Raw genomic sequence first — 18,046 nt, forward strand, 5'->3', positions numbered from 1 at the left:
TTTTTTTTTTTTTTTTTTTTTGGCAGAAGCCAAACTGTCAAGTTCTAGAGAGGCAGTTTCCAGATTTGAAAGCATTCCACTAAAACCAATTTCCCCCCCCAAAGTAAATATAGGGACTTTGTGCTTAAATATCTCAACTGCATTAAAGGAGGAAGAGGCAGGATCCACATATTATCAGGGAGACAGATCAGAATACATGTCTGAAGTTGTGGTTATTGATGATAATGCAGAAGGATGTAAAGAGTACATCACTCATCTGTATTCCCCCATATAATATGATTTCAGTACATCAGGTGTAGTAGTAAAACAAAACTGTACTGAACTAGGAGTTTAGATTAAGGGCAGATGCTTAATTAGTGATTTTTGCTAGTGATAGTATCAAAATCATGATTGTCATGAACTCTTTAACATTAAGGTTATTTTATTAGGGAATTATTTTTTTAAAATTACTCAAATATTTCAAGTTATATATTTGAAATGCCAGAAATTACTTTTTTTTCCCCCTAATGAAAGTTGTCACCTTAGCTGCTGTTGTGTTTTAGGAATTGTTTCTTATAAAGCAGCTGACAGTCCTTTTGTTAGTGTTGGTAAAACTAATATTTACAGCATTTTGCTGAAGAGTGGCATGAGAATTACTCATGAAGGGTAAATGATGTGCATGCTTTCGGTGTGTCTTTTTTTTTTTTTTTTGTGGTTCTTTTCCTTTCACCTCTTCCCAGAAAAGCCCCAGCAGTAGCAGTGTCCCCTAGGATCATGTCTGTAGTGGAGACAGAATTTTGAGACTTCCTGTTTAAATCAAGTGTGTGACTGTGTCCGGACAGAGATGGCAGTGGTCCTGCAGTCTGGAAAGCTGCTGGTATCTACAATTCCTGATACCCAGGAGTCTGGGTTAGTTGCAGGTGCCTCTTGTCTGAAGCCCTTTTTAAAATTCAGGGCATTTTTGTCTGGTTGGTAATTAGATCATGAATTTCTTTTGTTGTTGCTTCTACTAGAGATCATTCAGACAGTGGAGAGTTCTACTGCAGTGAAACAAATCCGAGGGCTCTGCTTCTGGTTAGCGTTTCTTTCCCCCAGCACATTTTCAGAGGTGTATGAAATACATCAGATGGAACAGAGCTATAATTTGTTTCTTGTGTTAGCTCCCCCCGTCACCCCGTCCCCATCCCCTGCCTTGTTCCTATCAAAACAAGTTGAGAAATACATGGGTAAACTTCCATGTTTTTTATTTACCCATCCTTCAGAGGAAGAATCCTGTGCTCTCTTACGTATTTTGCAAGTTGATAATTTTGGACTAATCACTTCTGTCTGACCTGGGTGTTGGTTAAAAAGTAGCTGCTGGGATTTCAAACAACTCTTTAAGGATTGAGGTAAGATTTTAGAACAGTGATTCATAAGAGTATCCCCTTTTCTTTGCCTGAGCTCTTATATACTATTTTATTTCTGTATTTCTAGGATAATTGAGTTAATACTTGTAATAGAGTTTACTTCACTCACACTTGCATATAATAAACACCTCTGCAGGTTTGAAGGTTTGAGATTAGTTAACCTTGCTAATGTTACTTTAAAATTTTTTAAAATGGGTGTTATGTTTTTAGTACTGCAGGATGATAAAATAATAAAAAAAAATTGAGAGGATCATACAGCAAAGCTGGTGAGTTCATTTATCTTTAATGGATTTCTGTTTCCCACCCTGATTTTGTTTACTGGAATACAATTTTATGCTTACTACAAATGTGAGAAGCAGAACAGATAAGTTTGAAATTGGTCTGAAAATTGATCTTGACTGCTGACTTTTTTTTTAGTATTCTAATAGCTGCTAAATTAAAGCTATGCTGTTTCCTCCCTCCCTCCCCACCCCAAGTGACCAGCATAGTATTCAGTCTTTGTAAGCGGTGCATTTATGATGACTTCATGGTACAGTAGTGGTTTTTCAGATGTTGAAAAATGGACGAGATGCGAGGGTTAGGCCATTTTGGAGTAGGGTGGAGAAGTGAAGTGGAATTTCTAGTGTATGAAGGTTATGCATTAGAAACATCCTGGCTGGTCTGAGAGGCTCCATCCACACTAAACCAGGAAATGCAAATATTCGCAATAGCCTTTGTTTTTTTTTAAGTTTCCCACGTGTTACTTCTGCTGCTTTTTTACTGTTTGAGGCTGTGACTGAAGCCCTAGTTTACACAGATCCCTGATGGGTATGGTTTAATCCTGTATCATTCAGATTTAATTTGCATATTTGGTATATAGCTAAAAAAGAAGGGCAAAACAAAAACAACTTAAGGTTTTGCATCTACATATTCCATTTCACTGGTTCAAACATGGATCTCCATAAAAGGGACTTGTAAAACTTCATGGTAAGATTTGAAATACTTGGGGAGGGTTGCTACCTTCATTGCAAAAGTGGCAGCATAATTTCTTTCCTTTACCTCCTGACAGGCGTATCAAATAAACTGGACGCATGAATAGAGTTGGTGACGTGTGTGGCAGTAAGCCCATCGCTGAATGAATCTAGGAAATGTGAATGCATTAGTTGCTTGAAGGAAGAATTCAATGGTGTGGGGAGTTTTGTGTTTTGTTTTACTTTTGGCTTGGAGTGGAATAAGGGAGGAGAAGTGGAAAGGGAAGCCTTTTGTTTACAGTAGAACAATACTGTGAAGTAGACATCGTGATGTTAAAACAGGAGTCTAAACATGGCAAATCTAGGCAGACTCCATCTGGCCATGTCCACAAGTCATTCAGACATCCCCGGCACAGACTGCAGGAGTCTTGAGTCGCTGTCGTGTCATCTTCCCCTTACGGGAATTTAAAATAGCCTTGGAGACTCTGTCCCAGAATTTTATTATTGCATGAGATGAATGACTTATTGGCTTAACTGTTTATATTCAGTGATGCAATGCATCTTTATTAACATTTCTTCTGTGATAAATGCATGATGTTTTAGTATTGAATTGTAATCTCCATGAGTTATATTACATGCAAGTAATATGGGTCTAGAATTCTAAATCCAGTCAAAGCACAACCTAATCTTATAGACAGAATTTAATACAGTGAATCTGCAGGAAAAAAATGTAGTGTTACTAAGTTAGTTTCTGGCATATTTTGCAGTGATTTAAAGTATATTGCATTATTAGGACATTTTTCACTTCTGGGTAGTCCATACTGCTGTTTGGTGCTTGAATGCAGGTTATTGTTTAGTCCCAGAGGAATAATTGTGATTTGTTGAGACAGATTTCCAACTGACAATGCTTATAAGCAGGTGCATGTGATTGTTTGAAATGGGTTTCATTTTACATGCAGTATATTAAGGATTTAGCATCTGGCTTGTGTTGAAGTTGAACTTGCAGAAATGTGTTCATGGGACAACTTACAATTTTTACAATTATTAAAGGAAATTCTGGTTACAGGTGCTTTTCTAGGACTAAGGTTATCCTAACACATATTTTAGGAGTTTATTTTAAAGCTGTCTACCTTGTGTTTGGCTATCAGCCTAGCAATAATGCTTTTAAATGTCACTTAGAACAAGTGTTGAATTTTCTTTTTCAACCTGACAGGTTAGTATTTAATAGCACTTTAAAAATTCATTAGTACTTCTGAATCGTTCTAATGCATATTCCTAGTAAGACAGTTAGAATTGGTACATGATTCTAAATTTGCATTAACTTTAAACTAGGTTTATAATTCTGAAAGAGAACTGGAAATTAGTTTCCTACCAGTATGAACTGTAAGTGTACATGGTAAGATAGCTGTGCTTGTTGAAGAAGTTGCCATCCCTTCCAAGTTGTCCTGGCTCCCATAGCTCTGAGGGCAGAAGGGATCATGTTGTGCATTTCCTAATTCACATCAGAAAAAGGTATCTAGATGAAACAGCTAGGGATGGTGGTTTCAGGTTTACCTGGCTGCTCCAGAAGACAGTGCCTACACTGCAGCTCTTTCCTGCTGCAGAACCATGGATCTAGGGAATGGTGGAGAGTGTTTACATTTAATCTAATCCAGCAGAGTATGTCTGAAATCTGCATCAGTTTGTCCGGTGTCCTTGGGTGAACTGGGCTTCCCTGTGCATGTCATATGGCACCTTTGTCTCGGTGTGTGCTGCCTCTGTACTGGTCCCAGAAGAGGGTGGTGTTTGGAGTTTTAATTTGAGTAGCACTGAATTTCAGATAAAGTATTGGGGAAAATAATTAAACCTTTTTGAGAAAGGTATGACAGCCTCCGTGTTTGTACATGTTTGGTACTAACTAGTTTAGAGCTCGTTAGATTATTCTAAATTTCTAGTGCTTTGTGAGACTCAGAGCAGCTGTCAGTACGTAAAATAGAGCAGCCTCGGAGCAGTTGTGTGTATACTTGTAAGAGAAATGCTTTTTTCAGTGTTTTAATTCTGTGCTTCTGAGTGTGCTTTGGGAAATAGAAAATAAAACTCCATCTGAACATTTAAGGTTAAGATTGTGTCTCTGAAAACCTGAAGGGTGTTAGCTTGTTATTTTGGTATCCTGATGGCAAAATCTGCTTTTTAACTTTTTTTTTTTTTTAAATCTTAGTGAAATAGATGTCTCAAGTGCAAAACAGACAGGAGGAAAAATGAGCTGTTTGCATTCAAATGAAAATATTGGGGGGCGGGGGTGTATTTTGTTTTTAGAGCTGAAAAACTCCTGGGTATGGAGTGCACTTTTCCAGTGCAACTGCAAGTTGCCATCAGGAAGGTAGTCTGGCTAATCCTCCCTCATTTGCAGCCATGTGCTTCTGCCACTTCCTTTGCATTATATCTACCGGTGGTGTGACTGCAGTGTAAGTCAACGCAGCTCTTGGAGCCAATGGCAAACTAATCCATCTCCCCAGAAGGTTAGTTTTCTGTTAAGCCAGTTCAGCTTCCTGATCTACCTTGCATCCATATGATTGCTAGACCTGATATGAGAGAGGAACAGCTGCAGGCCTCTTTATTGTTAGGTGCAGTGTGAAACCCTCCAGCTCCTGTTGATCAGTGATCATGGTTAGAATAATGGTCAGCTGCAGCATTCTTATCCATTTCATGTTTCAATACCTTCTTTACTCAAAACCCCTGTGCACCTGTAAAACATGTATTTGTTAGGTTTGCCTATCTTTGTGTGTCCCTCCTTGACAATAATCAATCGCAATCTTCTAAAATGCATGAATTTAATTAACTGAAAGTAAATTCTTAGTTTATGATCATGTTCTGTCACTTTGTTCATCTGCAGAAAAAACACCTTTCAACAGAAATGAAAATTGACAGGAAATGAAAGTGAAAAAAATCATGAGAGATTAATTGTAAAACCAAATTTAATGTGAGCAGTTGGGATAAACAATTTTATTTCAAAACCTTAATTGAGGAAGCTATTACCTCAACAGCTGTATTTGCAAATCTGTATGGCGTTACTTTACAGCTCTTTGTTTGATGAATAGTTGAAGACCTCCTGTTTTATATCTCCCCATGTGGGAATTTAGGCAGGTCCAAGGAGGGAATGCAGGCAGAAAAATTTCAGTTTCTCGGTAGCGTGCCAACAATGGAAGAAAACAGTAGGAATTTGTTAGAAATGTTTAAAGTATTGAGCTATCCTGCTGGAACCTGTGCACGGTGTGCTGTTTGCCCGTCGTTGTTCTAAAATAAATAAGTAAATTTATGAAGAGTTTTATACAACGTGGAGAAAAGTACGTCGTGTCAGCCATTGGTTCAAACACCCCAAGCAATTTCTGGGTCCCAGGGGCAGCCATCCGAAGGCGAGGAGGGGCCTGTGTGTGCGTTCATTTGTCTCCCTCCCTCTCCCTCCCCCAAGCAGGCTCATTCCAATCAGCAGTGTAATAGGAATGCAACCACAGTCTGGAGGAGGAAGGGGAATTTTTGGCAAGGAGAGGCAGAGCAGTTGGGAGCTTTATTCAGATTAAAGCATAGACGACCATTCATTATCAGTACAACACACATTAGCAACAGCATAGCATTGTGTTTCTACAGCTGGGACTTATTTTAGTGATTGTATTGCGCTGCGTATTACATGCAAACAACTGGGATCTGATCACAAAAAGCAATGCTAATGGCTTTCATTAAAAGATGGTGTTTCTGTAGGGGGAAGAAAGCCTTGTCTTCAAAATGAACTATTGTGGTAAAAATTGATAGGCAGCCTGTCCTTCTCCTCGCTATCCCATGTCTTATATATGTCCTGGAACAAGCACTTTTTCTGGAGAAAAACCCTTGGGGAAAGAAAAAAAACCAACAGGAATTATAATGTTAGAACTGTTGGTTGGATTCAGAAGGCTGAACTAGTTTTTCTATGGTGATGACACGTGAAAAGCCAGAAGATTAGTAAACATAATCTTAGCTTTGGACCCAGTCCTTTTCTTCCCCCTATAAACTCGGGGCTGTCTGTTGACACAGTATTGGTTGGTTATGGGTGTCTGACATGAGATGGGAGGGCGTTTTCTTGCTAAGTCACGTAATGAGTTTTAATTGTGTCGATTATGTGTTTCTTCTTCTTCAGCTGGTGTGCTTGCTTCCATGGACATTTATGATTACTTTTTATTTTCTTACTTGTCTTCCTGTATGTTTCACTGATAGTATCAGTGAAAATTTTTTACTTAAGATAGTGTAAGCAATATTATTTTTTTAGTATAGATATTTTAAACCCACTATATTTCTGTTGTGATCGTCTACAACAGTAGCCCTGAGGTGCTCATACCTCGTGTTGCTGGGTTCAAACACACTTAAACCTTGTAATTTGTATTAAATCAAGAGACACGTTATAACAGATGAGAGTGTACAAACATACAGGTAACATAACACTAAAATGTACCTATGAGTACGAAGGAATGTGGTGAACAAATTGTCTATAAGCAGTTTGATATAAGTTGGAAATGCCTGTGAGGGTTGAATACAAGATCACTACGCTTAAACGTCCAAGTTCCTTAAATTCAGATAACATTTTCTTTCTTAATGTTTCCTCCTCAACGCTCATCCTAGGTCTGTTATCCAGCCATTGAAGGTGAATAGGATCATTGAAGACTCTTAGATCATCTCTAAGATATGGTGATTCTGTGAAATCTCATAGCTCTTTATGACTTTTACTTGTCTTCATTGCAAGCTTCCTACAATGGCACTCTCCTTTCCACTTCATGTTGTTCTTCCCTTTCAGTATGGAGACCTTGTGTTATAGATATACTTACTATTCAGAAATAAACATACTTTTAAATACTTATATCAAATAGTGGTAATGTGTAATATAGGGTACCTTCCATAACAACAGTTTGATGTCCTAAAAAGTTTGATTTTTCTGTAAAAGTGATTCCAAAGTAAAAAGCAGTCGTAACAAGAGTTCTTCAGTAGCTAGCAAAAAGAGTAAGAGGAATTCAGAAAATGAGATAAATATTTATCTTTCTATAAAATTCACATTTTCAATAATAGTAGTTCCTTTCAATTTTTTTGTGGGTTCAAACAATTATTTCATCCCTCTTTATAATTGCATGTAAATTTTAATAGCTAACACATAAATTAGATTACAGGAGTTTGGGGATATTAAATATTTTGCATTTACTTGCAATAGTTAAATTGTTTTTCAGTAAACCATTCTTTGGCAGTCATTGGAGTAACAAATCAGAAAAAGGAAATTGGCAAACATGATTCACTTAATTCCTATTTTTGAGTATTTGAGAACTATGTGTAGCAAAGCAGTCGTGGAAGGAGACTAGGTAGCTTATAATATTATGCTGTTTTTAGGTGTCTGTGAACTGACCTGAGTAGCGTATGTTAGAATGAGATCATAAGGCATGATAAAAAGATATTTAACGTATAGTATATAAAACTGATGTGCATGTTTGTCTTGGCACGTATATATTGTTCCTTCATATTGGAATATTAATGTTCTCTTTTCTGTAGACTACCCAGGAAGTCCGTAATAAATACAAAACATAGCTATCCACTGACTCATTGATACTTTGTAATAAATATTTTATCTACATATGTGTACTAGAAGCCATTAATGTCTTTTGATGATGCACTTATGGTACAATGCTCCACCCCCCTTTTTTTTTTCCCCAAACTAATGTCGATATATACAGGCATTGGTTTGTATTCTAGTTTCTGGAAACCTTCAGTGCAAATGTAAATAGCTTAACTTTTTTTTTTGTTTAAAAATAATTTTAATAAAAAGTGTTTTAAACCAAGAACGTAGAAATAAAAAATAACCGTCTTCAGTGCCTTTGTGCCTTTAGAGGATCTATTAATGGTGCAACTCCACAGATCTGATGATGATGTGGGTTTGGGTCCAGAACCATCAGCATTCGAACTTGGCTTTGTCAAAGAAAATAAATCTTGCTATGGTTCTTTCTGGTTTTTGAATCTTTAGCTCAAATTTGACATAGGATAGAGGCCTCAAAGATAATTAAGTGCCATGAGTTTTATGCGGATTGTTGCCTGGATAAAGAGGAGACCCTAGCAGTGACCTGAAATGAGAGGAAAAAGCTGCTGCGAGAGATCCCATGTTGCTAGACCACTGGAGAGTCTGCGTGGGAGAGTGTCTGTCTAAATGCCTTACCGGTGGGAAAAGCCTCAGCTATAGCTTTCAGTCAACCATAAAACATAAATCCATAGGAAACCAAACTTCCTTAGTTTTATTCTCAAGGAACTACTAATCAGTTGGTTATCAGAATATTCAGAATAGGTTTTAATACAGTGTTGAAATTGTTGGAAAAGTGGAGCATAAAATGTGGTACTTTTCCCACCAGTGGGAAAAGTTTTGTCCAAAAAAAGTCTTGAGGTAGATTAGAGCTCTGTGCATGGCGGAAGGTTGTTTCACTTAGAATTGAGCTGATGCTCCTGGGACCTGGGCTTTTTCACCTAGAAATACCTGGCAGAGAGGGTGTTGTTAATGGAAGATTTCTCAGCATCTCTCCTGTTTGGTTAACCTGATAAAGCCAGAGTGGGTTGACATGTGACTTTCCTTAAATGTGGTTACTAGAGAGGGAAATCTTGAGCCAAAAATATTAGTTTGTTCACTCATGGCTAATTGTTGGGGAAACGGCTATTAGTCTGTATGTTGTGCATGTGCCCAATCTTATAAAAATGAGACTTCGGCTAAATTGCACTGGCAGACTTGCTTAATATTTTGAAAAGAAGTGTTTATAGTTAGTTAACCTTGCAATTTCTCTCTCAAAAGACTAGTCAAACATCTTATTCTGGACATTATACAATTTCAGGAACATACTGTATGGCTCACTGTGCTATAGATGAATTTTTACTGAACTGTTGGATTTAAAGCCTTCAGCTTCACTTGACGCTTCCCGTTTCTTGTAATGGGTGAAATTGTGCAAATAAATATATCCTTTAAGATATTTTTAAAAAGTGGCCATCTATATAAGCATCTATTTTACTTTAAGTTTTTTACCAATAGATGAAAGGTGGCAGATGAGCAGTAACCTTTTTCAGTTCTTGGGTGAGTGGTGTCTGTTGACAGCTCAGGCTGAGGATGTTCTTGGTGTAATAAAATCTTAAGGAACTGCAGAAGCATTTTTCTAAGTTTGTCTTATCTGTTCCTTTAAATGTCTTTTAAGTTGTTATCAATTGTATGGATAGAGTAGACTTTAAATTGCTGGGCACATGGAAGTCTTTAGTAACTGTGGGTTTTTATTACACCATCCTGAGGACTTTATTTGAATGTTTCGTGGAGCAGACGGTGATGTGACAATCTGTTTCCTATACATGCTTGAACTCCAGGTATCAGAAATACCTGAAATGTTTGGTTCTCTATTAGTATTTTACTACTGTTGACTGCTTACAGTGGAATTACTGGGTGAAAATCCCTTAAACAGAGCTCTGCTTTAGGATTACCATTATGTCTTTGAACGGAGAGAAACAATTTTTTTTACCTTTATCATCTTTCTAAAAAAACCCAAAACTAATAACCACCTGGAACCAGGCAATTTTTTTCAGGTTAACAGTATTGTTATTAGCACCCCTCTGCATCAAACTAATATGCTGAAACTTCCCTGGGAGCTTATATATACCTTTCCTGTGGTATATGTCAATGTGCAGGGGATTGTTTTATGACTACCTGTAGTCATTAATAGGTGTCCCCTTCTGTTTTATGGAGGACCAAAACTCATTAGACCCAAGTAGAGTTTTACCTACATTTTACGGTGCTGAATTCCCGTGGAAAGCAGTTTCACTAAAATCACCCATCTTTATGAACATAAAAATTGGGAAAACATTAATTCCATTGATTTAGAATAATATGTAACTTTGACTGTGCTAGCATGCAGAACTATTCAGGATAGTGCTTTTCTGCCCTGACCGTGGAAATCTCCATGAGAGTGCTCATGGACTACCTCAGTTTACTTTTATTTAAAAGTATTTTTATGTAAAAGAAATTGGAGAATCGGTAGCCCTGCAGGATCAGTTTGAGAATATTCTAGGGGGGAAAGCATGACCAATTTTGTTTTGTTTTAGGTGGTGTCTGTGGGATGTGATTATTGGATGCACTTTTTTGTCTTTGCATTTCCTGGTAGTAATAAATACTGGCGATCTCATAGAAAAAACATCCAAGGGAATCATACACTGAGGAGTCTTCTGCAGCATTGGTTCCAACCAAATACCTCTTCCCCACCCCCACTTTTTTTTATTTTTTGTACTAGCTGTGGGAATTCACACATTAACTTAATACCCAAGAATCCTTTTGGGTTATCAGTAAATATTTTAATGTTTCACAGGGGAATCTAGTATTTCCTGCTTACTAAACCTGTGATAATAGATAAGCCTATGTCGTTGAACAGTGGTGCATTTTGTGAGAAGTCTTCTGTGTGTACCTTGGCATCTTTATATGAAATTTGTCCCCTTTGACCTTTTATTTATTTATTTATTTATTTAAATCTACTCTGTTCTCCGATGAGATTGTCAACTAAAAATACCAAGGGGAAAACAAACGCAAGTGTTCCTCCCTTTTAATTTAAACAAGAAAGCCTGAAACAATCATCAGCTTCTACAAATAAAACATATCTTTGGAGCCATCAAAACTGGCATTGAAGTTGGTCTAGTCCACCCAAATGTTTCTCAGGTAAAATCTTTTATTTAGTTACCCCACAGGATAACAGAAAAGCCTGGACTGCCTGCCTAATGCACTATTTTTTACGGTCAAGGAAGCTTTTGCTGGTCTGTGGAACTGAGCATAAGACCCTGTTTGTGTAACAGCACTAATTTTACTGGCGCAATTGTTTGTGCCACTGTATGGTGACCTAGTTAGAAATGGTCCAGTTTCCTCACTAGGTAAACACAGAGTTGGGAAAACCATTGAGAAAAAAAAAAAAATTTGCATGTGAAACTATTGCCTGAGGAAAACACTACCATATCACTTCCACTATAACCTACCTAAAGGTAAATTGCCAAAAGATGACACTTCTGGCTCAGCTTTCAGGAATTATTTTACATGACAATATAAATGATGTAGGAGCACAATTCATTTATGTTAATTCATTTTATTTTGAGCAGGATTTTCTGGAATGCTGGACAGGTAAAGTAACTTTTTAAAAAGTTGGGAATCAGTAACTTAATTTTCTATTTCTGTTTTTCTTACAGTACTGTGTGCAAAAAACTTGGTGAAAAAGGATTTTTTCCGTAAGTAGCTGTTAAAGTTTTATTTGTTTATAGACGGGATAAATATTTTGCAGGTGCTGTACATCAGTGTTTGCACATGATCGTTGTATTAAGATATGTGCATTAAGGGGGCTGGGGGCTTTGATGTTTTCACACCATTTTATTTCAGGGCTTCTCATTTTTTTTAAGTGACACTTGTCACACATAATAATTAAAACACTGACACACTCTCTCTGTTTTTGGTGGGAGTGGGAAACAAATTTTCTCTCTCAGACAAATTACATGTTTTTCAATTAGTGCCACATATTTATTAAAATGTTTTTCATATAAGAACTTTTTGTCCAGCAGACAGATGTACATCTTAATTATTAATAATCCTGTCATAATACTCACCTACTCTGAAATTATATTTTAATGAATTTTAATAATGTTTTGAAAGAAGTGCTAAGAGGTAGATGAAGGAGGCAGAAAGGAATGTTATTGGCTGTGTAGGCATGCACACACAGATCACCTGCCTGCCACCTCCCACGTGGGAGTAGGAAGAATTTGAAAGATCAGACCTGAACTTTGGGAAGAACTTGAAGAAGGGATGATAGAGAAATTTATTGTAATTTGTGATACTTCTAAAACTTGCTTTATATCTTGATTTCTGTATTGATTGCAAGTTTTCAGGTGTTTAACAGTTTAATAATGCCTAAAAAAACCCCTCAAGACTTGAAATCTGTGATGCACTTCTGTACTGAAGCGCAAATCTCACAAGCTCCTGTTCCTCCCCTTCCTCACGTGCTTTGCCTTTATCCCCACATGCTTGTCTGACACTTGTCTTGAGCCACTCTGCTGCTTGACTCGTGAGTCACCCGAGCAAGTGGAACTGGTACAAAACTTGAGCTACAGAAAATGTGAATAATGTTTCACCACCTTAGTTCCTTCAGCTGACTCACTGGGGACTCAGATGAGGGGAGGAATTAGTATGAGGGGAAAAAGGGATAGGACTGCATGACTAGGGGCATTAGTGGTGGGACCATCCCTTTTGGTGTCGGTTAATAGGTTGGTTAGAATAGCAGTTGCAGTAGAGCTAATTGTAGGCTGCTCTGGTCCTGCTTCTTTCCCGTCCTCAGCTGTGTAGCCCAGCATCGTCTTTGTAATGATTTTTGTTGATCAGCTGAGCCTGTTGAGTGTTTTTGAGGTACTAAGCTAGCAGAAAGTGAAGTAGAAAGCTAGCAGAAGACAAAGTGGAGTTGAAAAGCGAGAATGATCTGCTATAGATGGTTTCCTGTAGTACCAATAACAACCAAAATCATGATTATAATGAATCTTAAAAATAGGAAGAATGTTAATCTGTTTTCTCTGCCTTTTGCTGAATTCTTTGTATACTGAGAATTTACTCAGTATTAGGAGGTTTTCAGAATTAGGAAGATTAAGGTGTTCAGATTTTTTTCTCCCCAACATGTTTGACTTGCGTAACTTTTTCTTGATCTGTATCAGTGAAATAAATTGCTATTTCTCTCATTTCGGACTAAAAGGCAACTTCAAATAAAATATTAAAAAAAAAAGTGCAATGATATGGGACTTTAAAGCATCCTGATCCATTTGCTAGCTTTTTTCTTTTCCTCCTCTTAGGACTTCCTGATCCATTTGCTAAGGTTGTGGTGGACGGATCTGGCCAATGCCATTCTACAGATACTGTGAAGAATACACTTGATCCAAAATGGAATCAGCATTATGACCTGTAGGTGGTAACAGTGATAACCAAAGGTTTGAAGTGAAATCCTCTAAAGTACACAGACATTGTCAGATGTTCATAATATTGTCCTATTTACAGCTTGGAAAATATCCCAGAGTTTATTAGTTTGAGTGAAAAATGCATGTGTCAAAATACCACTTTCTCATTTCCCTCAAAATCTAAACACTACACTTGGTTTTCTAGTGATGATGTCTGCAACATGCTTTATATGTACTATAGCATTATTTTATTGTAATATTTTCATGTTAACACTTCTGTAAAATGTAGCAAAAAATTGACAATATTTCCCTCAAACCGCTCTTCTTTTCACACTGTTTTTGTCTGTTGCAGTGCTACTGTGTCTTTTCTCCTGTAAGCCTCTTGTTCAGTTTTCTCACCTTTATGTCATTTTCTGTCCCAAATGTTCTTCTCACTATAAATTGTTCCGTTGTTATCATCACTTGAGCATCTTTCAGTGCTTTTGAGCAATATCTTCAGTATGGCATGTATATGTAATGTTTCTCCTGTCTTTCTAAAGCATAGAATATTCTGTATAACGTAAGTCATTAAAGCTTTTATGTCTTATATAGGTTTCTTTGTGCATGCTTTATTTTCCCTGTCTTTTATCCTTCTTTATCTTTTTCCTTATCTTTTTCCTTGGGATGGAAGATGAGGAGGAGAAGTGAACAGTTTTGCCTCATTGTATTCTCCTTTCTTTCTAAGGCATTGTTCTGATCTCTAACTTTTTTTCCCGTGGCTCCATTTCCTATCTATATTATTAGAAATTGCTTGAGCATATTTATGTTGGCTTTGGACATCACCAAACATAGAGCAAATCAAGTGTTAGTAACAGAGAATTTCTTGTGTCCCCTTTTCCCAGTGAAGAAAAGCAGCTTGATAGGTCTTTCAGCAGAATGTGGAAGGCCTGGTTTAAAGTGATGTCTTCACCTACTCATTATTTGAATATCCAAGACTAAATATGTGAAGTCATTGCTCATTATGTTTTAGTGCGGTGTACAAAACATTTTTATTACTGCTTAACAAAATATCATTGGCAGTTTAGTGAAATAATAGCACTTTCCCTGAGGAAAGTTATATCCTTATAGTTTTATTCCAACTCAGTCCAAGCTTAGATTCTGCATGTGAGACTAATTCATATTCATTAGAAAAATGGATATAAAACAAGTTTAAGTTCATGTAGAAGGAATGGCTCTTCTTCATATTTGAAGAATTCTAAGTTAATTTGATTTCTTAATTTTATTAAAACAGTCAAAATGTTGATTCATCTAGAATGCAGATTTCAGACCTCTGCCCTTCTGCGTCCTCTTCAAGGTTGACCATCCATCTAGCTCGAACAATTTTTTTTTTTTTTCCCCCCACCAGCAGTTAATACTCAGCGCAGCGTCCTAATGGTGAAATTTGAGAGTAGATTGCACTGATACTGCAGCTTGCTGCCACCAAAAATCGAAAGCCCCCTTTCTCTCCTGCTTCAACCCCCTTCCCAATTTACTGCATGTGTTCATGCTGCTTCTCTTGCCCTGGCTCCATCTGGCTTCTGGGTAAATGGATTCAATTCACTTAACCCACAGGAAGGTAGCTGGTAGGGGAAAAAAAAGTGCGTGTAATCTTTGCTGATTGAGTTGCATTGGGTCAGTAACGGTGTGACTGCATTAGCTTGTTAGCTTGCATCAGGAGTGAGCTTTTGTAGGGAGTCTCTTGATCATCCCCACTTGCTGTGTTGCGGTTTCCTTCGTGAAATGGTCTTAGCGTACATGAACCCCACTGCGCTGGATGAAGCTGAACCACAAGGTGCATCCCCTGATTACCACCGATGCTCTCCTGCTGCTGACGGGAACTGAAGTTGACAGACAAGAGCTAAAGAAAAGTCCCTGAAATGTGAGCACAGACTTTTATTTAGTTAGGTGGTTCCATTAATGAGCATTAATGCATTGCTTTACAGGGATAAAAGGAGAGTAAGGTGGAAAGTGCTGCCAGCATGACTGAGTGTAAAGCCTTCCTGTAATCTTTGTGCAGGTTAGGGAAGGGATACTTTTGAAGAAGGAATGGTAGGCCATCATTGGCAGTTGTCTGCTACTAAATCCTGCGTTGCAAATGTCAGCAGTTCCCTGCGTCTTCCCCAATATCTGCCAGTGTCTTGGTGTTTGAAGTGCTGTGGTGACAGTGCAAGTAAGCAGTTGACAGGAGTGGTTCTTAAGGGATGCCAAGTGCTTCATGGGCTAATGACTTGGAGACTTGGTTGCCTTCTGGAGAATAGAAGGAGCAGAGGACATGGGAAATGAGGGAGGATGTTAATATGGAACGAGAGTAGTGGAAAAAAATAGTAAAATCTTTAGAAAAAATTCCTTTCTGGTTATAATTTTGAAGGAAGGATGAAGAGAAAGTATTTTGACGTTGTTCTATGGAACAAGTCATAGTTGTATCTGGATACTGTAGTTGTCTTAGCTTTGAAGCAAGACTGTGATTGCAGTCCACAACATATAAAAAGCAGAGAGAGAAATGGGGTTTCTGGCAGAATGTTTTGCTCAGGCAGATTTTGGGGCATCTCTTGTTGGATTGTCCCAAGGAATTTAGACCTGCATGAAATACTTTTTTTGTGTATGTGGTTTTTTGGTTTTGGTTTGTTTTCTTTTTTGGGAAGAAGATCCCTAAAAAAACCTAGATTTTGTTTAGTTAGGATATTATTTTCAATACAATTACTTGTCCTGTAGGGAAAACTACTTCGTTTGATTCTGGCAGTTGAATTCCCTGATGACAGAAGAATACACAGCATTCCTAATTCGAAGTAAAATTTCGCTTTATGTCAGGCCTTGTAATTTGAAAATAATCCTTTCCCTCTCAAAATTTTCTTCATAATCATTTAACCCCTTTTATTGTCTTGCCTGTTATTCCTTACTCTACAGAAATTTACTTCCATTTATAAACATCACTCACCTAGTCTTCAGTTCCTATTTAAAACAGCAGCAAAAGATCAGATCTCTTTGATACGACAACTTACTCCCTGGCTTTTATCATAAGGTAACTTTTTACTGTAATATACCTGGCGTCAGGTCTCAGCTTTTCCGCTGCACCAGATATTAACTTTTACTTTTGAAAAAAAAAAAAAACCCCACAGAAAAATAATAGGAATAGTAACTACCCTACTGCTAAGCACCTGATGGCAAACCTCATAGATTACAGAACTTAATCTGTCTTCTCATCCTTTGAAAATAGTAGGGTTTTTAAACTTTCTAATGTTTACCCTAACAACACACCATTGCATGGGAACACTAGTCTCTGCCTTATGACGCTTCCACTGTTACAGGAAATGCTTTGCACACCAAGGATAACAGATGGAGTCTCAGTGGCAGCTTGCCTGCTCCTGCCACCACACAGTGTAGGAAATCAACCAGAGGAAGGTGCCGTTATATAGAATTTTATAAAAGAAAAATCCTGCTTTTTTTTCCTAGCATGAAGGTTTCTGTTGGTTTTTAAATAACTGTAATAGGCTTATGTGCAGTAAAACTGTCTCTTGGCTGTGTTAGGCTGATTGAAGTGTCCCCCGCCTGGAATTTGTATAGCAGGTTAACACTGCTGCTAATTAACAGTCTCGTGTATCATGTGATGGCATATGCAAATAGCACAGTAAGATGGATCTGTTGTGATGTATTTATGCAATACTGTCTGAATTAAGTTGCTAATTCCAAGGGAATTTTGTGGCTTGCTAACCTGATTCAGCATAATAGATACTCTGTTGTATAAGATTTTTTTTAAAAGACTTGCAGCGTTACAAAGAACAAAAAAGGTTTTGCTTTTGCCTTACATGGTTCTTAATTCAGATATTTGTGTGAAAGGAAGCAGCTGAATTAGTTAGTTGCTTAGATTCTTCAGCCTAGATGGGGGCGGGGGGGAATCTGGGAGGCTTTCCAGAAAGAAATTGCCGAATAGTTGCTGTCTGGATACAGTTTAATGTCAGTAAAATACCATGCTTGCCCTGGATGTGTTCCCCTTCCTTATTTTCAGTCTTGTTTATGTTTTCCCTATTGTTCAGGCCTTTCCTCAAAGCTTTGAATAACCAGACTTAACACATTTACAGACCTTCTTGCATTCAAAGCGTTTAAACACCACCTAAACCAGCAGTTCTGAAACTTAACAAATCCCCTTTTTCTCTTCCTCCCCCTTTCTTCCATTCTGTGATAGCATAGATCTCTCCTACAGCCTTCCCACTCTCACCTGTGCCTACTCCAGCCCTCCTCAGCAGCCTCTGCCCTTAACGCGTAGCAAGTCCTATGGTCTATTTATCTCTAAAAGATATTGGTACCATGATCTCCACCAAAACCTAGTCCTGGTCCCATCTTCACTCCGTGCCCTTCAAATGTGCACCCCTAGGCATTAGCATGGACTCGTTGCTCTCCTTTGTTATACCTCTCAAATGTAACGTCACCCAATTTCTGCAACTCCTCCTCTTCCCAAAATCTCCTCGCTGCAGGTTCTAGTGCTGTTTGGTGCCTTCACGTTCTCGAGCCCCTGCACTGCCCTGGCAGAATCACCTTTCTCCTCCAACCCTCCAACTCTACTTTGCCTAGTTATTGCTAATGATCCTGGATTTTTTTGGGGGAGTGAAGGCAACAGCTCTGCTTAGTGCTGGTTTAGACAATCCCATCCTAGATTAGACTCCTAAAGAGCCGTCAAACAGCTCCTTGCAACAGCTTTGCCTTCTTGACGTGGTTGTTTAGACCAGTTTG

At 37.9% G+C, this 18,046-nt stretch overlaps 1 protein-coding gene across 1 annotated transcript in view; it reads left to right on the forward strand.

Annotated features, from left to right (window-relative positions):
* The window catches only part of SMURF2 (SMAD specific E3 ubiquitin protein ligase 2), a 58,711-nt gene that overhangs the window by 12,013 nt on the left and 28,652 nt on the right, over window positions 1-18,046 (forward strand). The window contains exons 2-3 of the mRNA XM_010578619.1: window positions 11,564-11,602; window positions 13,202-13,310. Coding sequence (XP_010576921.1) covers window positions 11,564-11,602; window positions 13,202-13,310 — 148 coding nt within the window. The remainder of the gene's footprint in view (window positions 1-11,563; window positions 11,603-13,201; window positions 13,311-18,046) is intronic.

Source organism: Haliaeetus leucocephalus, unplaced genomic scaffold (genome assembly GCF_000737465.1).
Source record: "Haliaeetus leucocephalus isolate CR32 unplaced genomic scaffold, Haliaeetus_leucocephalus-4.0 Scaffold646, whole genome shotgun sequence".
In the NCBI taxonomy this organism is placed as follows: Eukaryota; Metazoa; Chordata; class Aves; order Accipitriformes; family Accipitridae; genus Haliaeetus; species Haliaeetus leucocephalus.